General features: G+C 44.4%; 1 protein-coding gene, 1 long non-coding RNA gene and 2 other non-coding genes across 5 annotated transcripts in view; 3 read left to right on the top strand and 1 right to left on the bottom strand.

The window, feature by feature from the left end:
- The window catches only part of LOC113919397, a 29,556-nt gene extending 24,298 nt beyond the window's left edge, over window positions 1-5,258 (bottom strand). Inside the window, exon 1 of the long non-coding RNA XR_003518983.2 lies at window positions 5,225-5,258. This is a non-coding gene — a long non-coding RNA (uncharacterized LOC113919397). The remainder of the gene's footprint in view (window positions 1-5,224) is intronic.
- A 28-nt stretch (window positions 5,259-5,286) lies between these two features.
- Window positions 5,287-9,952, top strand: TPT1 (tumor protein, translationally-controlled 1). Of its 2 annotated transcripts, XR_003518982.2 has the most exons (7): window positions 5,329-5,511; window positions 5,778-5,851; window positions 6,407-6,597; window positions 7,007-7,112; window positions 7,912-8,028; window positions 9,015-9,193; window positions 9,280-9,952. XR_003518982.2 is itself a non-coding variant. In XM_027588371.2 (6 exons), exons 1-6 carry the CDS (start codon window positions 5,484-5,486, stop codon window positions 9,015-9,017), a joined length of 519 nt encoding a protein of 172 aa, XP_027444172.1. In that variant the 5' UTR covers window positions 5,287-5,483; the 3' UTR covers window positions 9,018-9,228. The 2 variants fall into 2 exon arrangements, 1 of the variants encoding a protein (XP_027444172.1); XM_027588371.2 differs by lacking the exon at window positions 9,280-9,952 and having other exon boundaries at window positions 5,287-5,511; window positions 9,015-9,228.
- LOC113921189 lies at window positions 8,816-8,945 on the top strand. The gene has a single exon (XR_003519585.1). It is a non-coding gene; the product is annotated as a small nucleolar RNA SNORA31 (small nucleolar RNA).
- A 56-nt stretch (window positions 9,953-10,008) lies between the features above and the next one.
- Window positions 10,009-10,142, top strand: LOC113921190. The gene has a single exon (XR_003519586.1). It is a non-coding gene; the product is annotated as a small nucleolar RNA SNORA31 (small nucleolar RNA).
- Window positions 10,143-16,548: the final 6,406 nt, after the last annotated feature.

Raw genomic sequence — 16,548 nt, 5'->3', positions numbered from 1 at the left:
GAGTCAGGCCCTGTTAGGACTCCTGAGGTATAGCAATTAACAAAAACAAAGTCCCCCACTCATAGAGTTTACATTATAGGGCTCTGCGGCCATGGATATTTAAATTTAAATTAATTAAAATTAAATAGAAGTACATACTCAGTTCCATTGCCACACTAGCCACATTTCAGGTACTCAATAGCCACTTGTGGCCTAGAGGCTACTGTATTAGAGCAGATACAGAACATTTCCATTATCAAAGTAAGCTCTTTTGAACAGTTCTGCTCTAAAGGAAAGAATTTGCCTTGTAACTTGACTAAAGTACTGATTTGTTAGCAGAGTATGAAAAGTCTGGGTAAAAGGAGCAAGAGAATTCATTAACAGATCTCAGAATGAAGGGATTCAGACCATGCACCAGGAATAGTCCAGCTGGACTGGTTCATTCCTAAATCACCTTCTGTCACCATCATAAACCACATTCTAACCTCCCTGCCCAATTCCCTCTTAAGTAAACTACATTTTCTGCAACTTCACTGTCTACACTGTATGTAACCAATTAGGAATTCCTCATTCTACATTAATGGTATTCTTGTTTTGCAAATCAATCTCATGAGTTTGGTAAATACTAATCAATTTCCCTGAACCTGACCCCCAGTGAGTAAAGGTGAAAAACGTCTAAGCTGAGAACCAGACCCTTTGCACTGTGAGTACAGCAAGGACTACTAGCTGCCTACAGTCTTCCTTAAGAACAAAATCCTGATTTTATTTAGGGTGGCAGTCAACCAGTGTCCATGAGCTGGGAGACTAGTTTGCAGCCTTCACTGCAACTGGATGCATCCATGTAATTGTTCAGTGGGACTGTAGCCAGGGCACTGGGGTACTCCAAACAGTCCAGGTTCGGCCATTCGCCACTGACAAAATCCAAAGGCAGAGAGTTGAGTGGTGGTGAAACAAGAAAGGAGTTTATTTCAGTGAGGCAGACACTGGGAAGACAGAGGACTACGGTCTCAGAGACAGTCTCCAAAGCGCTGAAAATACTTGCAGGTATATATAAGGAAAATGTGGGGCAAAGGTGGGTGGGTAAGTGCAGGTGGGCAGTGAAAGCCAAAACCATCGTCTTGGAGTCCATCAAGTGTGGTGTCTTGCTAGCTCAGGGCAGTCCTTATTGCTTGAGGGGGTAGTTTTGATTCTTATCAGGGGATGCTTTGCCTTCAGGCTCTTCCACCTGAGTGGAGACAAGCTGGAAAGAATAACCCAACTAGAAAAGTTTGAGGTCAAAATGGAGGCCGACTAAGTCCTCTTTTAGGACTTCTAGAATTGTTCCCTAGGAGGGAAACACACGCTAGAATGTACCTCTTTTGTCCTTCCCCTTTTCTTGCAGCCTGAAAGGTGGATGTGATGGTTGGAGTTCCAGCCTCTACTGCAGACCATATAGGTGGTGAAGAAAGGAAAATCCTAGGCCCCTGATGCCCATGAAGCTACCACATGAGTCTGGACTGCATATCCCTGAATTTTATTTATATGAGAGAATGAATAAACCTGGATGTGTTTAAGCTATTGTAGTCAATCCCAAAGTGATAAAAGGGGGAACTCTTCTGAGGTGCTTTTCTCATGTGAGGGCTTGTGTGCAGAGGCCAGAAGACATTTAGACCTCTTTAACTGCAAGAGATACCAAGTCATATCCAGTTGTAAAATTTAGGACAGCCTTAGATTTTGTTAGAAAACACTGAAAAAATCATGTTAAGAATTAAAATGTTAGTGGCGCCTGGGTGACTCAGTCAGTTAAGCATCCGACTTTTGATCTCAGCTCAGGTCTTAACCTCAGGGTTATGTGAGTTCAAGCCCCGCACTGGGTTCCACCCTGGGCATGAAGCCTACTTAAAAAAAAATTCAAATGATGCCAAAGTAAAAGCAAATTAGCTAAAGACCAAATCCTTTCAATTTTGTCAGTGGCTTGCAATTAGTGAGTAACTTTCCCTATTTGCATTGCTGGTGTTCTAAGTAGGTATTTTCAAGATACAGCACAAATTTTTAAAAAAATATTTATTCATTCATTCATTCATTCATTCAGTGAGTAAAGCGATAGTTTATTAAGTGAAGATACAGAAAAAGCTCTCAAGAGTGACAGGGGTCCTGACAGGGTTGCCCCAGCACAAATTTTTTATTTATTTTTATTTTTTAAAAAGATTTTATTTATTTATTCGAGAGAGCGAGAATGAGAGAGAGAGAGAGCGAGCGAGCACGCGCACACGAGAGGGGGGAGGGTCAGAGGGAGAAGCAGACTCCCTGCTGAGCAGGGAGCCCGATGTGGGACTCGATCCCGGGACTCCAGGATCATGACCTGAGCCAAAGGCAATTGCTTAACCAACTGATTCGCCCAGGCGCCCCTACTTTTTTTTTAAGATTTTTATTTAACTAAGAAAGAAAGCACGAGCAGGGGGAAACAGTAGAGGGAGCAGGGAGCCCATGATTTCAGGACCCTGGGAGCATGACCTGAGCTGAAAGCAGATGCCTAACCAACTGAGCCACCCAGGCGTACCCCTCCCCCCCTCCCCCCGCCCGGAACAAATTTTTTATTTTTTATTTTTTATTTTTTAAAGATTTTATTTATTTATTTGACAGAGACAGACACAGCGAGAGAGGGAACACAAGCAGGGGGAGTGGGAGAGGGAGAAGCAGGCTTCCCGCAGAGCAGGGAACCCGACGTGGGGCTCGATCCCAGGACCCTGGGATCATGACCTGAGCCGAAGGCGGACGCTTAACGTCTGAGCCACCCAGGCGCCCCGAGGAACAAATTTTTTAGATGACAGGGTGGAGCTTACAAAATATCTTGAAGTTCAAATCAGATTTTCCTAAGATTTTTTTTTTTTTAGGATTTCTAGTTTCTGAATTACCATGAGCTATTAAACATGAACCCAAGATAGAAATCTCTTGACAAAAGCCGAATTCTTTCAGTGAACAATTAAGTGTTGTGACTGAACAGAAGAACGTCTTTAATACAACACGTATCCACTAAATCCCTAAATATTTCCAAATAACTAATTAGAGGATTAATGGAATAGTTTCAGGAATGTTTTGCAAAGTAATAAAATTTGGGGAAAAAAGGTAGTAAGATTTGGAAAGAATTATGCACCAAATTCAACCAATATTTATTTGTTTTTTTAAGATTTTATTTATTTGACAGAGAGAGACACAGCGAGAGAGGGAACACAAGCAGGGGGAGTGGGAGAGGGAAGCAGACTCCCTGCCCAGCAGGGAGCCCGATGTGGGACTCGATCCCAGGACCCTGGGATCAAGACCCGAGCCGAAGGCAGATGCCCAACGACTGAGCCACCCAGGCGCCCTCAACCAATATTTATTAACAACCTACTGAAGACACCAGACATTTTTTCGTTGCCTTATTTAATATCCCCAAAACCTTTTAACTCACAAAAATTCCGTTTTATGCTTAGGCTTAGGGAGCCTGGCTTTCCCAAGGTTACAGGACCAGTAACAGACAAAGCCAAGATTCAACCTAGGGTCCTTTGACTCTTAACTTCAGTACTTTTTTTCACTATGGCTTTTATAAAACTTGAAAAAATGTTTTTAATTGAACATAAAACTGGGTAAGAGTGGAGACAAAAGTTTAGGGATATGGTATCAGCAAATGGAAATATTTCAAAAATTTGAAAATGTTAAAGCCAAGGAAAATAATTGAACGTCTGCCTGGGATAACCTGTTCCACTCATATATCCCAGAAATAATCAAGAGGTTTGAGAGATTCTTCACATTCTGTCAGAAGATGTCAATTTGTTTTCAAATTCCCTTCATGCCATTTTTTAGCTTCCTCCCAGTTACCGGGGGTCCTCAAGGGTGTCCAGTGCAGCCCTGGACCACATCTTTTGGGGAGGGTACTATTTCCTGGCTCTTTTCCATTTTGACTTCTCCATCATCTCAATTCAGTTTTGTGCTCGACTCTTTCCCGAGTTGCTTTCTCTTACTACGCAGAATGCTTCGTTATTAGATTTAGAAAAAAACAAAAATGTTGGCTGTATTATAACTGCCTGATTTTTTTTTTAAATATTTTTATTTATTTATTTGACAGAGAGAGACACAGCGAGAGAGGGAACACAAGCAGGGGGAGTGGGAAAGGGAGAAGCAGGCCTCCCGCTGAGCAGGGAGCCCAATGCGGGGCTCGATCCCAGGACCTTGGGATCATGACCGGAGCCGAAGGCAGACGCCTAAAGCTGAACCACCCAGGCGCCCCTAATTACCTGATTCTTAGGAACAAAAATTTAGGTGAGGATAGGACTGGTTTTAACTTGTTCACGATTGGGAGATCCGTGCAAAACCCGGTGCTAGGGACCCCGCAGAGCATAAAAATATTTGTTGAATGTAACCGGAGATGCTCTCCGGTTTCACACAAAAAGGGAAATTGTTAACCTTGAGTGTTTGTTTTGTACCTTATAACTGGGTCTAAAGTCCACATAACATTTGGGCAGGTAGGAAGCTCCCTATTTTTAACTCTCTAGCACTTAGGACATAATTTCATTGTCATCTTAAAGCGACACTATAACCCTTTTTTCAAACAGAGGACATAATTCAAGGCCAAGTGCAAAACAGAAGGGAAACTTCTTCAGCTGTTTGCCCGAGGAATCCGCAAGCTTTCAAATACGGAACTCCAACTGGGAGATGGGAAAGCTGTGCAAACTCCAGAGACACCTTACGTCCTCCCCAAGACCTTGCGTCCCCCCCCCCCCCCACGACTAATCCCAGAGGCGCAGCTGGACCACCTGTAGCCCGGTCCCCGGACTGAACTCTGCCCCACAAAAGCGTCCGAAAACTACTGCTGGGGTAGCGCCTGGGCCAAACGCTAAAAAGTCCTCCGAGGCCTCCCGAGAACCTATAGCGAGGTCAAAAGTCCGGTCCCCTACCCTCATCTTTTGTGGACAGCCTCGCGGTCTCTCCAGGCCCCGACCCTCCGTAAACGCCAAGTTGACATTTTTGTTCCCAGAAATGGGTGCGAGCTGCGCGGCGCGAGGCGTAGGGCGGAAGCTTGAAAAGATTCCATCTAAGCCCCACCCAAGCCCAGCACCTCCCAGGGCAGCCCGGCAGGATAGGGAGGGGGCAGGAAGCCTGCCCCGCTTCCCCCTCTCTCCGCACTAGAGGCCCGGGAACCCCTTCCTCCCCTTCTCCACCTACCACCCCATCGCGAGCACCACGCAACGCGGCATTGTGTCCTCGGGCCAAGTCCCCGGATGCTCACCTCCCCTCACCGGCCCGTGCCGTGGCTCCACCCCTCGCGCGGCTTTGCGTGTCGCGTCACCGCTTGCGGCGCTTCCGGAGGCGCAGCGGGCGATGACGTAGGGGGACGTGCCCTCTATATGAGGTTGGGGAGCGGCTGAGTCGGCCTTTTCCGCCCGCTCCCCCCTCCCCCCGAGTGCCGCTCCGGCTGCACCGCGCTCGGTCAGAGCTCCCGGCTTCTGCTAAGGTAGTGCCGCCGTCGTCTCTCTCCAGCCGTCGTCATGATCATCTACCGGGACCTCATCAGCCGTGAGTCGTGACTGCACTACTGCCGCGCGCAGGGGACAGGGTTGCGGGTGGGGGCGGGGAAGAAGGACGCCGCCGCTGTCGTGAGCCTAGGGGACGCTGGCGGCCTTTCCGGGAGCGAGGAGGGGTCGGTGCCTGGGACACGCCTCGGGGTCTCGAACGCCCGGGGAGGAGCGGGGGCCGCGTGCGCCTGGCCCGCGCGGGAAATGGCGGCGCCGGTTCCAGACCTTCGGGCGCGCCGTGACGGGCGGGTGTGTGTCCCCGAGCAGATGACGAGATGTTCTCCGACATCTACAAGATCCGGGAGATCGCGGACGGGCTGTGCCTGGAGGTGGAGGGGAAGGTGAGTCGGTCGGGCCGCGCGGCGCGGGGGAGGCAAGGCTGGGCAGGCTCGGGTTTCCGCCGCTCCCCCGCCCGAAGTTGTGCAATCCTCTCCGCTGCCTCCTGGCGGAGGAGACGCTTCTTCCGGGCTCGGGTTTTTCTAGAAAAGTGGAGGCGGAGCTGAGCCTGGAAATAGGTCCGCCGCCTTGGCGCCCATCCTCCTCCCGGGCGGTCCGGGACAGGTAGGCTCCGGTTAGGGAGCCCTAAGCCCTTCAACGTTTGCTCTACATGTACTTGCTCATCAGTCCAGAAGCCCACATAGAACCTCTACTTGGGTGTAAATGACCCCGTTTTCCTTCCGGTCAACAAAGAATTCTTAACTGAGTTACGATGTTTCAGGAATTTCAGGCGGCTTGAGTTTTTTTCTCCGTAACAATGTTTTAGTGATTTTGGCAAGAGTCAAAAGTGTTTTGGTGGGAGGATGATGGTTATGTGAACTGCTGACACAAGATTTGGGGGATTCCTTTAGCTACGGTCAAAAACGTCTGAAACCGAACTACTTTCTTTCTTAATGCAGATGGTCAGTAGGACAGAGGGTAACATTGATGACTCGCTCATTGGTGGAAATGCTTCCGCTGAAGGCCCAGAGGGTGAAGGTACCGAAAGCACAGTAATCACTGGTGTTGATATTGTCATGAACCATCACTTGCAGGAAACCAGCTTCACAAAAGAAGCCTACAAGAAGTACATCAAAGATTACATGAAATCGTAAGTGCTGCTGGTGCCGCCCACCTACTGCCCGCAATCCTGTGGGATTCGGGGATAAGCTGCCTTGGAGGGTCTTTAGCAGCAGGCTTACTTGTGAAAGGCCTTAACCTTTTCTGTTGTGAGCTTACAAGGTAGGCGCTTTTCCATAAATAAACTAACGTGAACATAGTGGAGCATGCAGTGTGGTTTTAGCTTTTTAGAAGTGTACTTTGGGAATAACATGAAATCCAAAATTGTGAACAGTCTTGAAACTTTGATCCTGTGAGCTAGTGGTTTCTTGATTGTGCCATATGTTAATCTGGCCCAGTGACAGCTAGTTGTCCTTTTCAGTGCTTGCTTGTTTTTTACTGAAAAAATTCATTTTGCTGAGAACTGAGTACTTTAACCTATTAATAAAATACTGTTTTAGAATCAAAGGCAAACTTGAAGAACAGAGGCCAGAAAGAGTAAAGCCTTTTATGACAGGGGCTGCAGAACAAATCAAGCACATCCTTGCTAATTTCAAAAACTACCAGGTAAATACCCTAAATGTTTGTGTCAAAGATTTGTGCAATTTAGCTGCCAGAGCAACAAATTACTTGATGAATCTTTGATGTAACCTAGCTGTCTCCTGGGTCTTTTGAACAGTTTAAATACTTCATAGATTTAATTCCAGTAGCCTAGGCTGTGGAAAGTAGCCTTCCCTGCTCCTAAGTGTGTTTCTAGATCTTGTCTGCTTGATTCCAGAGTCTCATCCCTATTCACTTCCCAGAGGACATTTTGCATTTCTCCCTGTCTAGAATTGCTTGTTAATATCCTAAGTGGTCTTCCAATCTTTTTATTTCCAACTCCAGTGTCTCATTGCCACTAGAGTTCTTTCTACACTTGCTCTCTTGGGGAAACTCAGTGACTTCCCCTTACCTCTGTAGGAATAAAGAAAAAACTCATTACAGTCTGGCTCTTTGATTTTTCCAACTTTCACATGTCCTCTGGCCATAAAGATAACTTTATCCATATGATGTGCTCTCTTCGTTGTGTGTTCCCTATGCTTGATGATGTAAACAGGCTTTTACAGAGTTTGGAATTGTATATGTGGGGTTGAGAGAATGTGTTTGCAGAAAGTCTAAAGTGTTCTGGATTGCTTTGTACTTAACTTTGGTCAATTGTTAGTGTTCTCATTCGGTGAACAGAAGTTTGGTTAGAATTTTTTTTTCTCCTGGTGAAAATTGCTTAAATTGTGGTGTTTTGAATCCTCCTTTGATTGTTTTATTGTAGTTTGTTTTGATACGATCTGTATATAACGGTCTAATTCTGGGTATTTGTTTGCTTCCTAAGTTTTTTATTGGTGAAAACATGAATCCAGATGGCATGGTTGCTCTGCTGGACTACCGTGAGGATGGTGTGACCCCATATATGATTTTCTTTAAGGATGGTTTAGAAATGGAGAAATGTGTAAGTATAAGGAAGTGGGTTGAAATCCATAATGTAAAAATGGAGACCTCTTTGTGATTCCTTGTTTCCTGCCCCTGGGATGGTTAGAATGGGTTTTACAGCAGTCTTTGTAAAATGTAGGTCTAGTTCTTGTTTCTTTTTGGGAGTCTTAACAGGGTTGTGTTTCACATGTAAAAGATTTTTACGGGACAGAAAAGGGACTTAGAATTTTTATATACAGAGAGTTTTTCTTGCAGGTGGCTTAAATCACTAAGCTGGGGATCAGAAACAGCACCCTGTGTTGATCTTCCCCCATAGAAATGGTCCTTCTCTTCCTATTTTGCCAAGCATACGTGAATGGCATGTATGGCATGTGAAACCTTTTTCACTTTGGTTTACTGATAATTGACAGCTGGTCATTGAAAGCCTTGATGTTACTAGCTTTTAGTAAATAAAGTTAGAGGTGGCTGCTTACCCAATATGCAAAATCCTTCAGTAAAATTAAAGGAATGTCTGCTATGCAAGGAATTTCTGGAGACAATACAGGAATGAAAGCATTCATTTATCCTAGCTTTCAGAGGCTTCCATGTAAATTAGAAGTAAGATCAACTTAAGGCTACACTAAATAAGATTTGAGACAACAGTGGACAAAAATGTTTTAGGATGGTATGGATGATTTGCTAAGGGGATTATTCCAGGAGTATCTGCGGTTTCTGTTGGTAGAACAAAAAGTATATGTACATATGAGTGGGGCTTGCTTCAGAATGAGACTTCTAGAAAATGTGCTACCCCTGCTTTAAGGATGGTTGTGCATCCACTGATAGACCTTGAACAATTGGCTGTTGTTCTTTTGGTTTGCACTAGGATGCGAGAGAAGAAAATCCCTGCGCTTTCTGTCTGTCTTTGTGGCAGCCCAGATTGAATAGGGGAATACATCTGCAGCATAGAAATGTTAAATATTTTCATACCGGGTAAAAGTGTTAATACGGTCTGTCTCGTTTTTACAGTAACGAATTCGGCCATGACTTTGGATGTGTCACCTGTTGCCGTTAACGGGCTGCTCCTCTTCATCCACACGACACCAGGACTTAGACAGATGGGACTGATGGCATCTTGAGCTCTTCATTTGTTTTGACCCTGATTTATTTGGAGCGGAGGCATTGTTTTTAAGAAAAAAACATGTCATGTAGGTTGTCTAAAAATAAAATGCATTTAAACTCATTTGAGAGAATGCCTCTTAGTTTAACACATATTTAAATCCATCCTGTGTAGTGTCCTGGAGAAGCTAGAGCCTGGTCGTAGACTACTGCTAGAAAGCATAAGACTGCCTGCAGATAACTTCTACCGTGAAAAACTTCTGGGACTGGAATATAAAAAACAAGAATCCAAAAGTCTTAATTCTGAGTTCAAGTAAAGGGAAAGACCATGCTCATAGCTGGGCCAACATTTGAAGTGGATTCCTTACACATTTCGTCACCTACCAACGGAAGTAGTTAACTCTGGAGGAGATTACCAAAAGAATAAAAAGAGACTAATGACAGTTGGAAGCAAAGTATTGTGTGATCTTACTTGTCATAAGTCAAGTAGAGCCAAGTTCTAGAGAAACCTAGACGTCTCCTGGAATGCTTGTGTCAAACTCCCTGGAATGGCTTGTCCTGCCACCTATTTTTGTGACTTCAAGGTGGTGGTTACATTTTTGAATGGTTGGGAGAAAATAGGTGGTGGAATGTGAAAAATATGAAACCTAAATTTGTGTCCGATTTTACTGAGCCCTGCCATGCTCATGTTTTTATGTATTGACTGGCTCTTAACTGTTAAGAGCAGAGTATGACAGAGACCTTTAAGGCCTACAAATCCTAAAACAGCTATGTGGCCCCTCAAGACAGGTTTGCCTGCCCCTGCTTCCAAAGATGGAAATTCTAGATGGAGTGTGGGCCCAGGAAAATGCTGTTGTGTCCTGTCGTGTCTGAAAGGGCTGTGGGTGTCAGGAGAATAAGAAAAATGCATCCGTTTGACAGACCTGGAGCAGTTCCTGTCTGCTGCTAAGGTTTCCACTAGAGATGCAAGAAAAAAGTGTCCTCGCGCTTTCTGTCTGTCTCATTATGGCAGTCAAGATTGAATGGGGGAGTACAGGGAAAAACCAGAAGAATTTCTGCAACTCAGAAGTGACCTCGTCAACAGTGAAATTGTTTTACTCCAAAGTATCTGAAATTTGAGTTTATGAGAAGTGCTACAAAAGGATTTCCCAGACCCTTGCCTTTTGATTAATCCCACTTTTAAAAGCTTAAGGGTTAAAACTAAAAAGAAGGCAAGCCAGTGAGTCATCTGGTCCTATGACACGTGAACCCAGGGCAAATCCAGTGATTGGGAACCTAGAGATTTCAGAGTTCATGATGTGATTCAGAACCTGAGACACGTTAAGATTGATAGTGCCCCCTGGTGATAAGTGGAAGTAAACCCAAATACTGGAAACTAGTCAAGCTGGTGGCAATTTTAAGCATTCTGATCTGACATTAAAATAGAAAAAGTGCCAGTTGCTGGTCTAGGAGGTCACTTGGGCCTCAAACAGGGAAAGAATTTTGGGGCAGCGGTCAGTACTATGAACATGACCACCTGATTGTAAAGTCTTACACCATCTAACCTGAAACAGTCCAGTGAGCAAGCCATGGAAAAGACTGGAAGAACAGGAGGTGCAGAGGCTTTGTAGGAAGTGAGTCCAGATCAGTCCAGCCTAGGAATGCTTATTTTCAGTCTTTCTAGTTACTCCCAGCTAAGAGTCTAGTTAAGATACTTGGTGCAAGAGTAACAGGTGATGTGTACTTTATGGGTATGTCATTTTATGTCCTTAATTGGTGTTAAATTTGATAAAGTCTTGTTCCTAGTGCCCTTTAAGCCCTAGGCTTTGTTACACGTTTGGAGAAAAATTGTAAAAGGACTCTGATGGTGTCTGGGAAGGCCTTTGTAATGTGATTTGAATAGGAAAGCAAATAGGCTATGTAGATATCTGGGGGCAGTACAGTCCAGGCAAAGAAAAGCAAATACAGAGTCTGAAGTGGAGTGTGTTGACATGTTCTAGAGACAAGGTGGCCGGTTTGCTGGACCCACGATGACAAGAGAAAGGGTTAAGGCATAGAAGAGTATCCAGGAAAAGAGGAAACCAAGTCATGCAGGAAGGCCATAGGAGGGTTTTGAGCAGAAGGGTGACATGACCTGACCTAATGAACTGTACCCAGTTGAGTATTTTACTTGGGAGGAGAGGTCTAAAGATTTAAAGAGCTACTGGGAAAATCCCAGTGCATGACATTTGAAGCCAAAACAGTGGGTGAGATCACCTAGAAAGGATAGACTCAGCCCTCCAACTTGGAGCTTGAGATATGGGCAGCATGATGACCTGGCAAAGTGATTCAGAGGAACTGTCCCTGAGATAGGAAAATCATAGGAGTGGTCTGGAAGTCAAGTGGACAGTGTTTCAGGGTTAGTCAAGATGAGGACTAAGTAGGCGAACTTGACAAGTGTGTGAATAGTAGGAGAAGAAAGCAAGACTGGTGTATAACATAAAATATGTGTTAATATGCTGTCTGTAAAGCTTCTGGTCAACAGTAGGCTATTAAAGTGGGGAGTGGAAAGTTATGTGCAGAGTTACTACTGTGGGGGAGTTTGCAGATAAAGTTAAGAACCATAATGATGGTAGTTTATATTTATCCCACTGAATTCCTCCAAATCCATCCCTTAGTGTAGCAATGGTATGTCTGATTATAATGCTTGTTGGCAGTCCAAAGCAGATTTTTTTACTATTGTGGGGGCATGTTTTTTAACTACTGGAACATTCTAGCATACTTTCTGAGAGCTTATAGATAATGGATTTGTACTATTACACATGGTTTCCTATTACAGCCTGGAGACTGGCATACAGGATTCCTCCCGTACACTGGGCTATGCAAACCTCAAGTGGATGTTTTAACAGGAGTCCATACAATTCAGTAGAAAAATGTCAACCATGAGCCTAGGGGAAAATTCTTACCAAAGTAACTGTTCAATGAGGTTCCCTTCAATTACTGACGCCTCTCCTCCACCCCCTCCAGGATACACTTGACATCTCCCTTTGTTCATATATACATAGTACTGAGCTAGTGGTAAAGCAGGAAGCATGGAGATGGGGCAATGGAGTGCTTTTGCATGAATGCATCACAGTTTGAGGTGAAAAATGAGAATTCAGACATCAGGTGACTAACTAGAGGGGTCCTCTGGGGTGGGGGGAGGACACAGACCACAACTGACTAACCAAGAGTGCAGTACCATTAGTACCGTAGAACTACTAGACTCTCAGTCCTGAGTTTGTAACAGTTTAACGCTAGAAATCTAGTCTTGTACTTGGTGATTTTCTTCATATGTAAAAACAGCAGATAAGTTCTAGTTTATTCTCAAATGCTACTTGCACATGGCCTCACCTAGAGCATAGGAAAATAAAATCACTCCACCCAGAGTGGTAGAGAGCTGATAAAATCACAGAGAAAGTTAGTACTTTGAGGACAAGTATTCAAAACAGCTATACATGTAATTTCCATTTTCTCAGGTACATTAAGTCTCCCTCGGGAACTGCCAATTTGTCCTGTAAGTCAAATAGCCAATCTAATAGTCAACCTTGGGGGTGGGGGATTGGCAAGTGAAACGAGGATTACTATGCATGAAGTTTAAAACATGAGCACCTCTTTTGACTGCCTTGAGGTGAAATAATGCGTATCAACAGATGGCAAGTATAAAATTGGAAGCTAAGGAAACCCTTCAGTGGCCTGCAATCAGTGTTTCTCCCCATCACTTTCCTAGCATTCCACCCTTCTGAAGCGTACTCTGTTGAATCAACGTGATGGCAATCCACACTGATGGATTTTGTCAAGTGGAGGACGGGCGGGGTGTCACTTGGTGACTGCCATCAACCGGCAGGACAGTAAATACCACCTGCTGGCATCTATTAAAAGCAAAAGTGACGAAGCTTTTGAAACTGGTTAAGTAATGTGCAAACTGTTCCACTCTTCTACAGACAAAGGAGGAGGGCTGGGTGTGAATGTGAGAGCAGCTGATTTTAGCATTCCCAAGAGCAATGTGGAAGCTTCCTTTTCTAAGGCAGTTACTGAACCCTCTGGTTTATGGGGCTGTGAGAGTTGTGCAAAACTCCCAACTACCGTTTAGCTTCCCCTATCACTAGCCTATGGTGGTTTGGAGAATATTTTCTAATCCCTGGGGTTGCCTGCATCTGAGGCCCCTTCCTACACCTGCATTTAACCTGGCCACCCTAACCACGCAGGCTTCCGCTTCACAGCCTTTGCCCTGGCTGTTTTCTCAGCCCAGATGCTTTTCCCATGTAGCCACGTGGCTCGCTCTGACAACCAAGTCTGCTCAAAGGCCATCTGGTCAAAATCAGAGAGGCCTTTTCTGACCATGCCATTGAAACCTACACTCCCCCCCCACCCCACCCTCTTTGCTTTTTTCCTCCATGGCACTTCTCAACATATAACATACTATGATTTTACTTGCTTACTGCCTTATCGTGTCTCCACTCCACGCAAGCTCCAAAAGAGCTCGGCTTTGAGGCTCAGTGCTGTATCCTGAATGTTCAGAATGGTGCCTGGCACTCAGCACCAAGGTGTGTTGGTCACAGGATTAAAGGAATGGTGGGAGATCCTACACACGCTGCTGAGCTTGACCTGGATATGCTTCTTTTAAAAAATACTTAATATCCTAGTCTAAACTGATGCATTTAGTGATCACAGCGAGAACATCAGTCCCTTGCCCCACCTCATTCCTGCCAGGCTATTTTTACTCTCCCAAGACACATTCTGCATATTTGCTGTTTCTTTTTCTTTTTTAATGTTTATTTCTAAATAACTTGCTTCAACTATTATTTCTTGTTTTTTTCAGTTTCAGAGTTTAAAAATTACCTTCTGGGGCGCCCGGGTGGCTCAGTTGGTTAAGCGACTGCCTTCGGCTCAGGTCATGATCCTGGAGCCCCGGGATCGAGTCCCGCATCGGGCCCCCTGCTCAGCAGGGAGTCTGCCTCTCCCTCTGACCTCCTTCCCTCTCATGCTCTCTCTCTCTCTCAATAAATAAATAAAAATCTTTAAAAAAAATTACCTTCTGACTTTCTCTATGGAAGATGAAGATCATGCTTTCTTGGCACTGGTAACTCCCATCTCCTCTCCCCTGAGCCCTGTCGCTTCTCTGTCCTCATCCTCCCATACGGTTATCTCCCAATTTAAGTTTAATAATTATGGTATGTCTGTGTATTTTTTCCAAATTAAGCCATATAGTACAATTTCTAATTTTTATTTGTTTTACATTTTGCTGGAGTTAATTCATTCCCTACTGCTTAGTTTTCTAGGTACTCATCATTAATTCATTCCCTAAACTCTAGAAATTATAACAATTCTCCTAATTCCAATGTGTGGAAGTTTCCCCCACACGAAGCAGCTGGTGGTTCTACAATTTAACTCAGTTCTGACACTTATCTGGAGACAGCATCAGATTCTACAGGTGAAGGAATCAGTCCTACTGGACTGCCCCCTCCTCCCCACTTAGGTGCCAATCATAAGTCCAGGTTACCTGTGCTTCTAGAAATTGGAGATTCCCGCACCCCCTCCTCAAGTTGGATTAATTTCCTAGAGCGGCTCATGGACCTCAGGAAAAAATTTTACTTATTAAATGACCAGTTTACCATGAACAGCTAGGACTCAGGAACAGCCAGATGGAAGAGATGCAGAGGGCAAGGTATGGGGAGAGAGTACAGAGCTCCCATACCCTCTCGAAGCTTGTCAACCTCCCAGCATGTAGATGTGTTCCCAACCTAGAAGCTCTCTGAACGCTATCCTTTTGAATTTTTACAGAGACTTCAATTCCTAGGCGTGCTTGATTAAATCATTGGCCATTGGTGACTGGTTGGACTCAATCTCCAGCTCTCCCCTCCAGAAAGGAGTGGAGTAAGACTGAAAGTTCCAACCCTTTCGTCACACCTTTGGCTCCGCTGGCAATCAGCCTCCATCCTTTGAGGCTTTCCAAAAGTCACCTCAAAGCAAAAGACACCTTTTATTGCTCTTATCACAGGAAATCCCAAAGGTTTTAGGATCTCCGCCAGAAATAGGGACAAAGACTAAATATATATGTCTTATTATAAATTACAACATTGCAAAATGTAAATTTTTTTAAAAAACTTGAAGTGTTCCAGGAATCTATTGGACTAACTTTCTATTTTCTTAAAGAGCTTCCTCATGGAGGCCTTCACCATCTTGCTGCCCTCTGGTCAAATGGAGCTTCTCCCCCACTCAGTCTGGAATTCCCCTTCACCACTTACCTAAATCCCAAATGTCCTTTCCGTCTTGGTGAAGCAGCTCTCTCATAGCTTACTGAGAAGTTAAATTTTTTTTGAGATTTTGCTTGTATAAAATATCCTTATTCTCCTTTTGCACATGATTGATAATTTGGCTAAGTATGGACTTCTAGGTTAGGAATAATTATTTGTCAAATTTAGACATTGTCCAAAAACCCACTCTCTTCTAGCTTCCACTGTTGCTATTGAGAAGTTTGCTATTCTAATTGTCAGTTCTTTCATGGTGACATGGTTTTGTTTTGTTTTTTTTCCTTTCTGGAAGTTTTTAGAATCTTCTTTGCTCCTGATGTTCTAATAGTTCATAATGCTGTTCTTTGGTATTATGTCTTTAAACATTTCCTGTGAGACACTTGGTGAGTCATTTCAACTTGGAAACATGGTTTTCGTTTCTTGGAAATTTTCTTGAAATGTGTATATACACATACACACACTTAGGTGTTTTCCTTCCATCTTCTCAGGCCTTACTTTCTGGATTTCCTGTTAGATGTTGGGTCTCTGGGGCCTGCTTCTCGAGGGTGATGTTCAGTGTAAGCTGGGCACCACACAGCTATTGCTGCCACCAAGGGGGCCAGTTCATGTACAAGGTGAGGAGGCCAAGGCATGACTGCAGCTCATGTCAGCTCCTCTCTGCTTCTATTTCATGACTTGAAGGTGAAGAGCCCACCTTCTTAGCATGTGGCTGTATGTTGAGGGTCTGCAAGGAACACTGGGGAGAGTCATCATAGAAAAAGCGCACACAGAAGCTTCTCCGGTTAGGGAAAATCAGAATACTTCCCTCATATTTGTACCATGTTTTATAGATTGAAAGACATTTTTATATAATTTGTTTCATTTAACCTGAGTCCCAATCTTAAGAGTTTGCTTGGCTGCCCACCATGGAGTAGTGAGCCTGGGCCCTGGCAAACTGGAGACCTGAGGAATAATCATGATTCCCCAAGTAGGTAACCTGCTCCCTACATTTAAAAGACCATTTTCGGTTTGTTTTTACTGATAGCCTTTTTGCCCTCAGAATATGTCTCTATTCCTATTTCTTGACGTGTCCGCCCTGTCACAGTAGGGCTGTATACCGCTGTGTTAGGCGGGGAGGCCCAGAAGGAGGCTGTGTGTTATTCTGTAACAGCATGGTACGTTGTTAGGCACGAAGCCCAAATCTGTCACCCACC

Source organism: Zalophus californianus, chromosome 3, assembly GCF_009762305.2.
Source record: "Zalophus californianus isolate mZalCal1 chromosome 3, mZalCal1.pri.v2, whole genome shotgun sequence".
Lineage (NCBI taxonomy): Eukaryota > Metazoa > Chordata > Mammalia > Carnivora > Otariidae > Zalophus > Zalophus californianus.
This window is presented reverse-complemented; position numbering and strand designations above follow the sequence as displayed.

Bases quoted from the DNA above. Each gene is read 5' to 3' on its own strand.
- TPT1 (XM_027588371.2), top strand. From the start codon at position 5,484: ATGATCATCTACCGGGACCTCATCAGCC. The intron at 5,512-5,777 runs GTGAGTCGTGAC...GTCCCCGAGCAG, and splicing joins CTACCGGGACCTCATCAGCC to ATGACGAGATGTTCTCCGAC. The intron at 6,598-7,006 runs GTAAGTGCTGCT...ATACTGTTTTAG, and splicing joins ATCAAAGATTACATGAAATC to AATCAAAGGCAAACTTGAAG.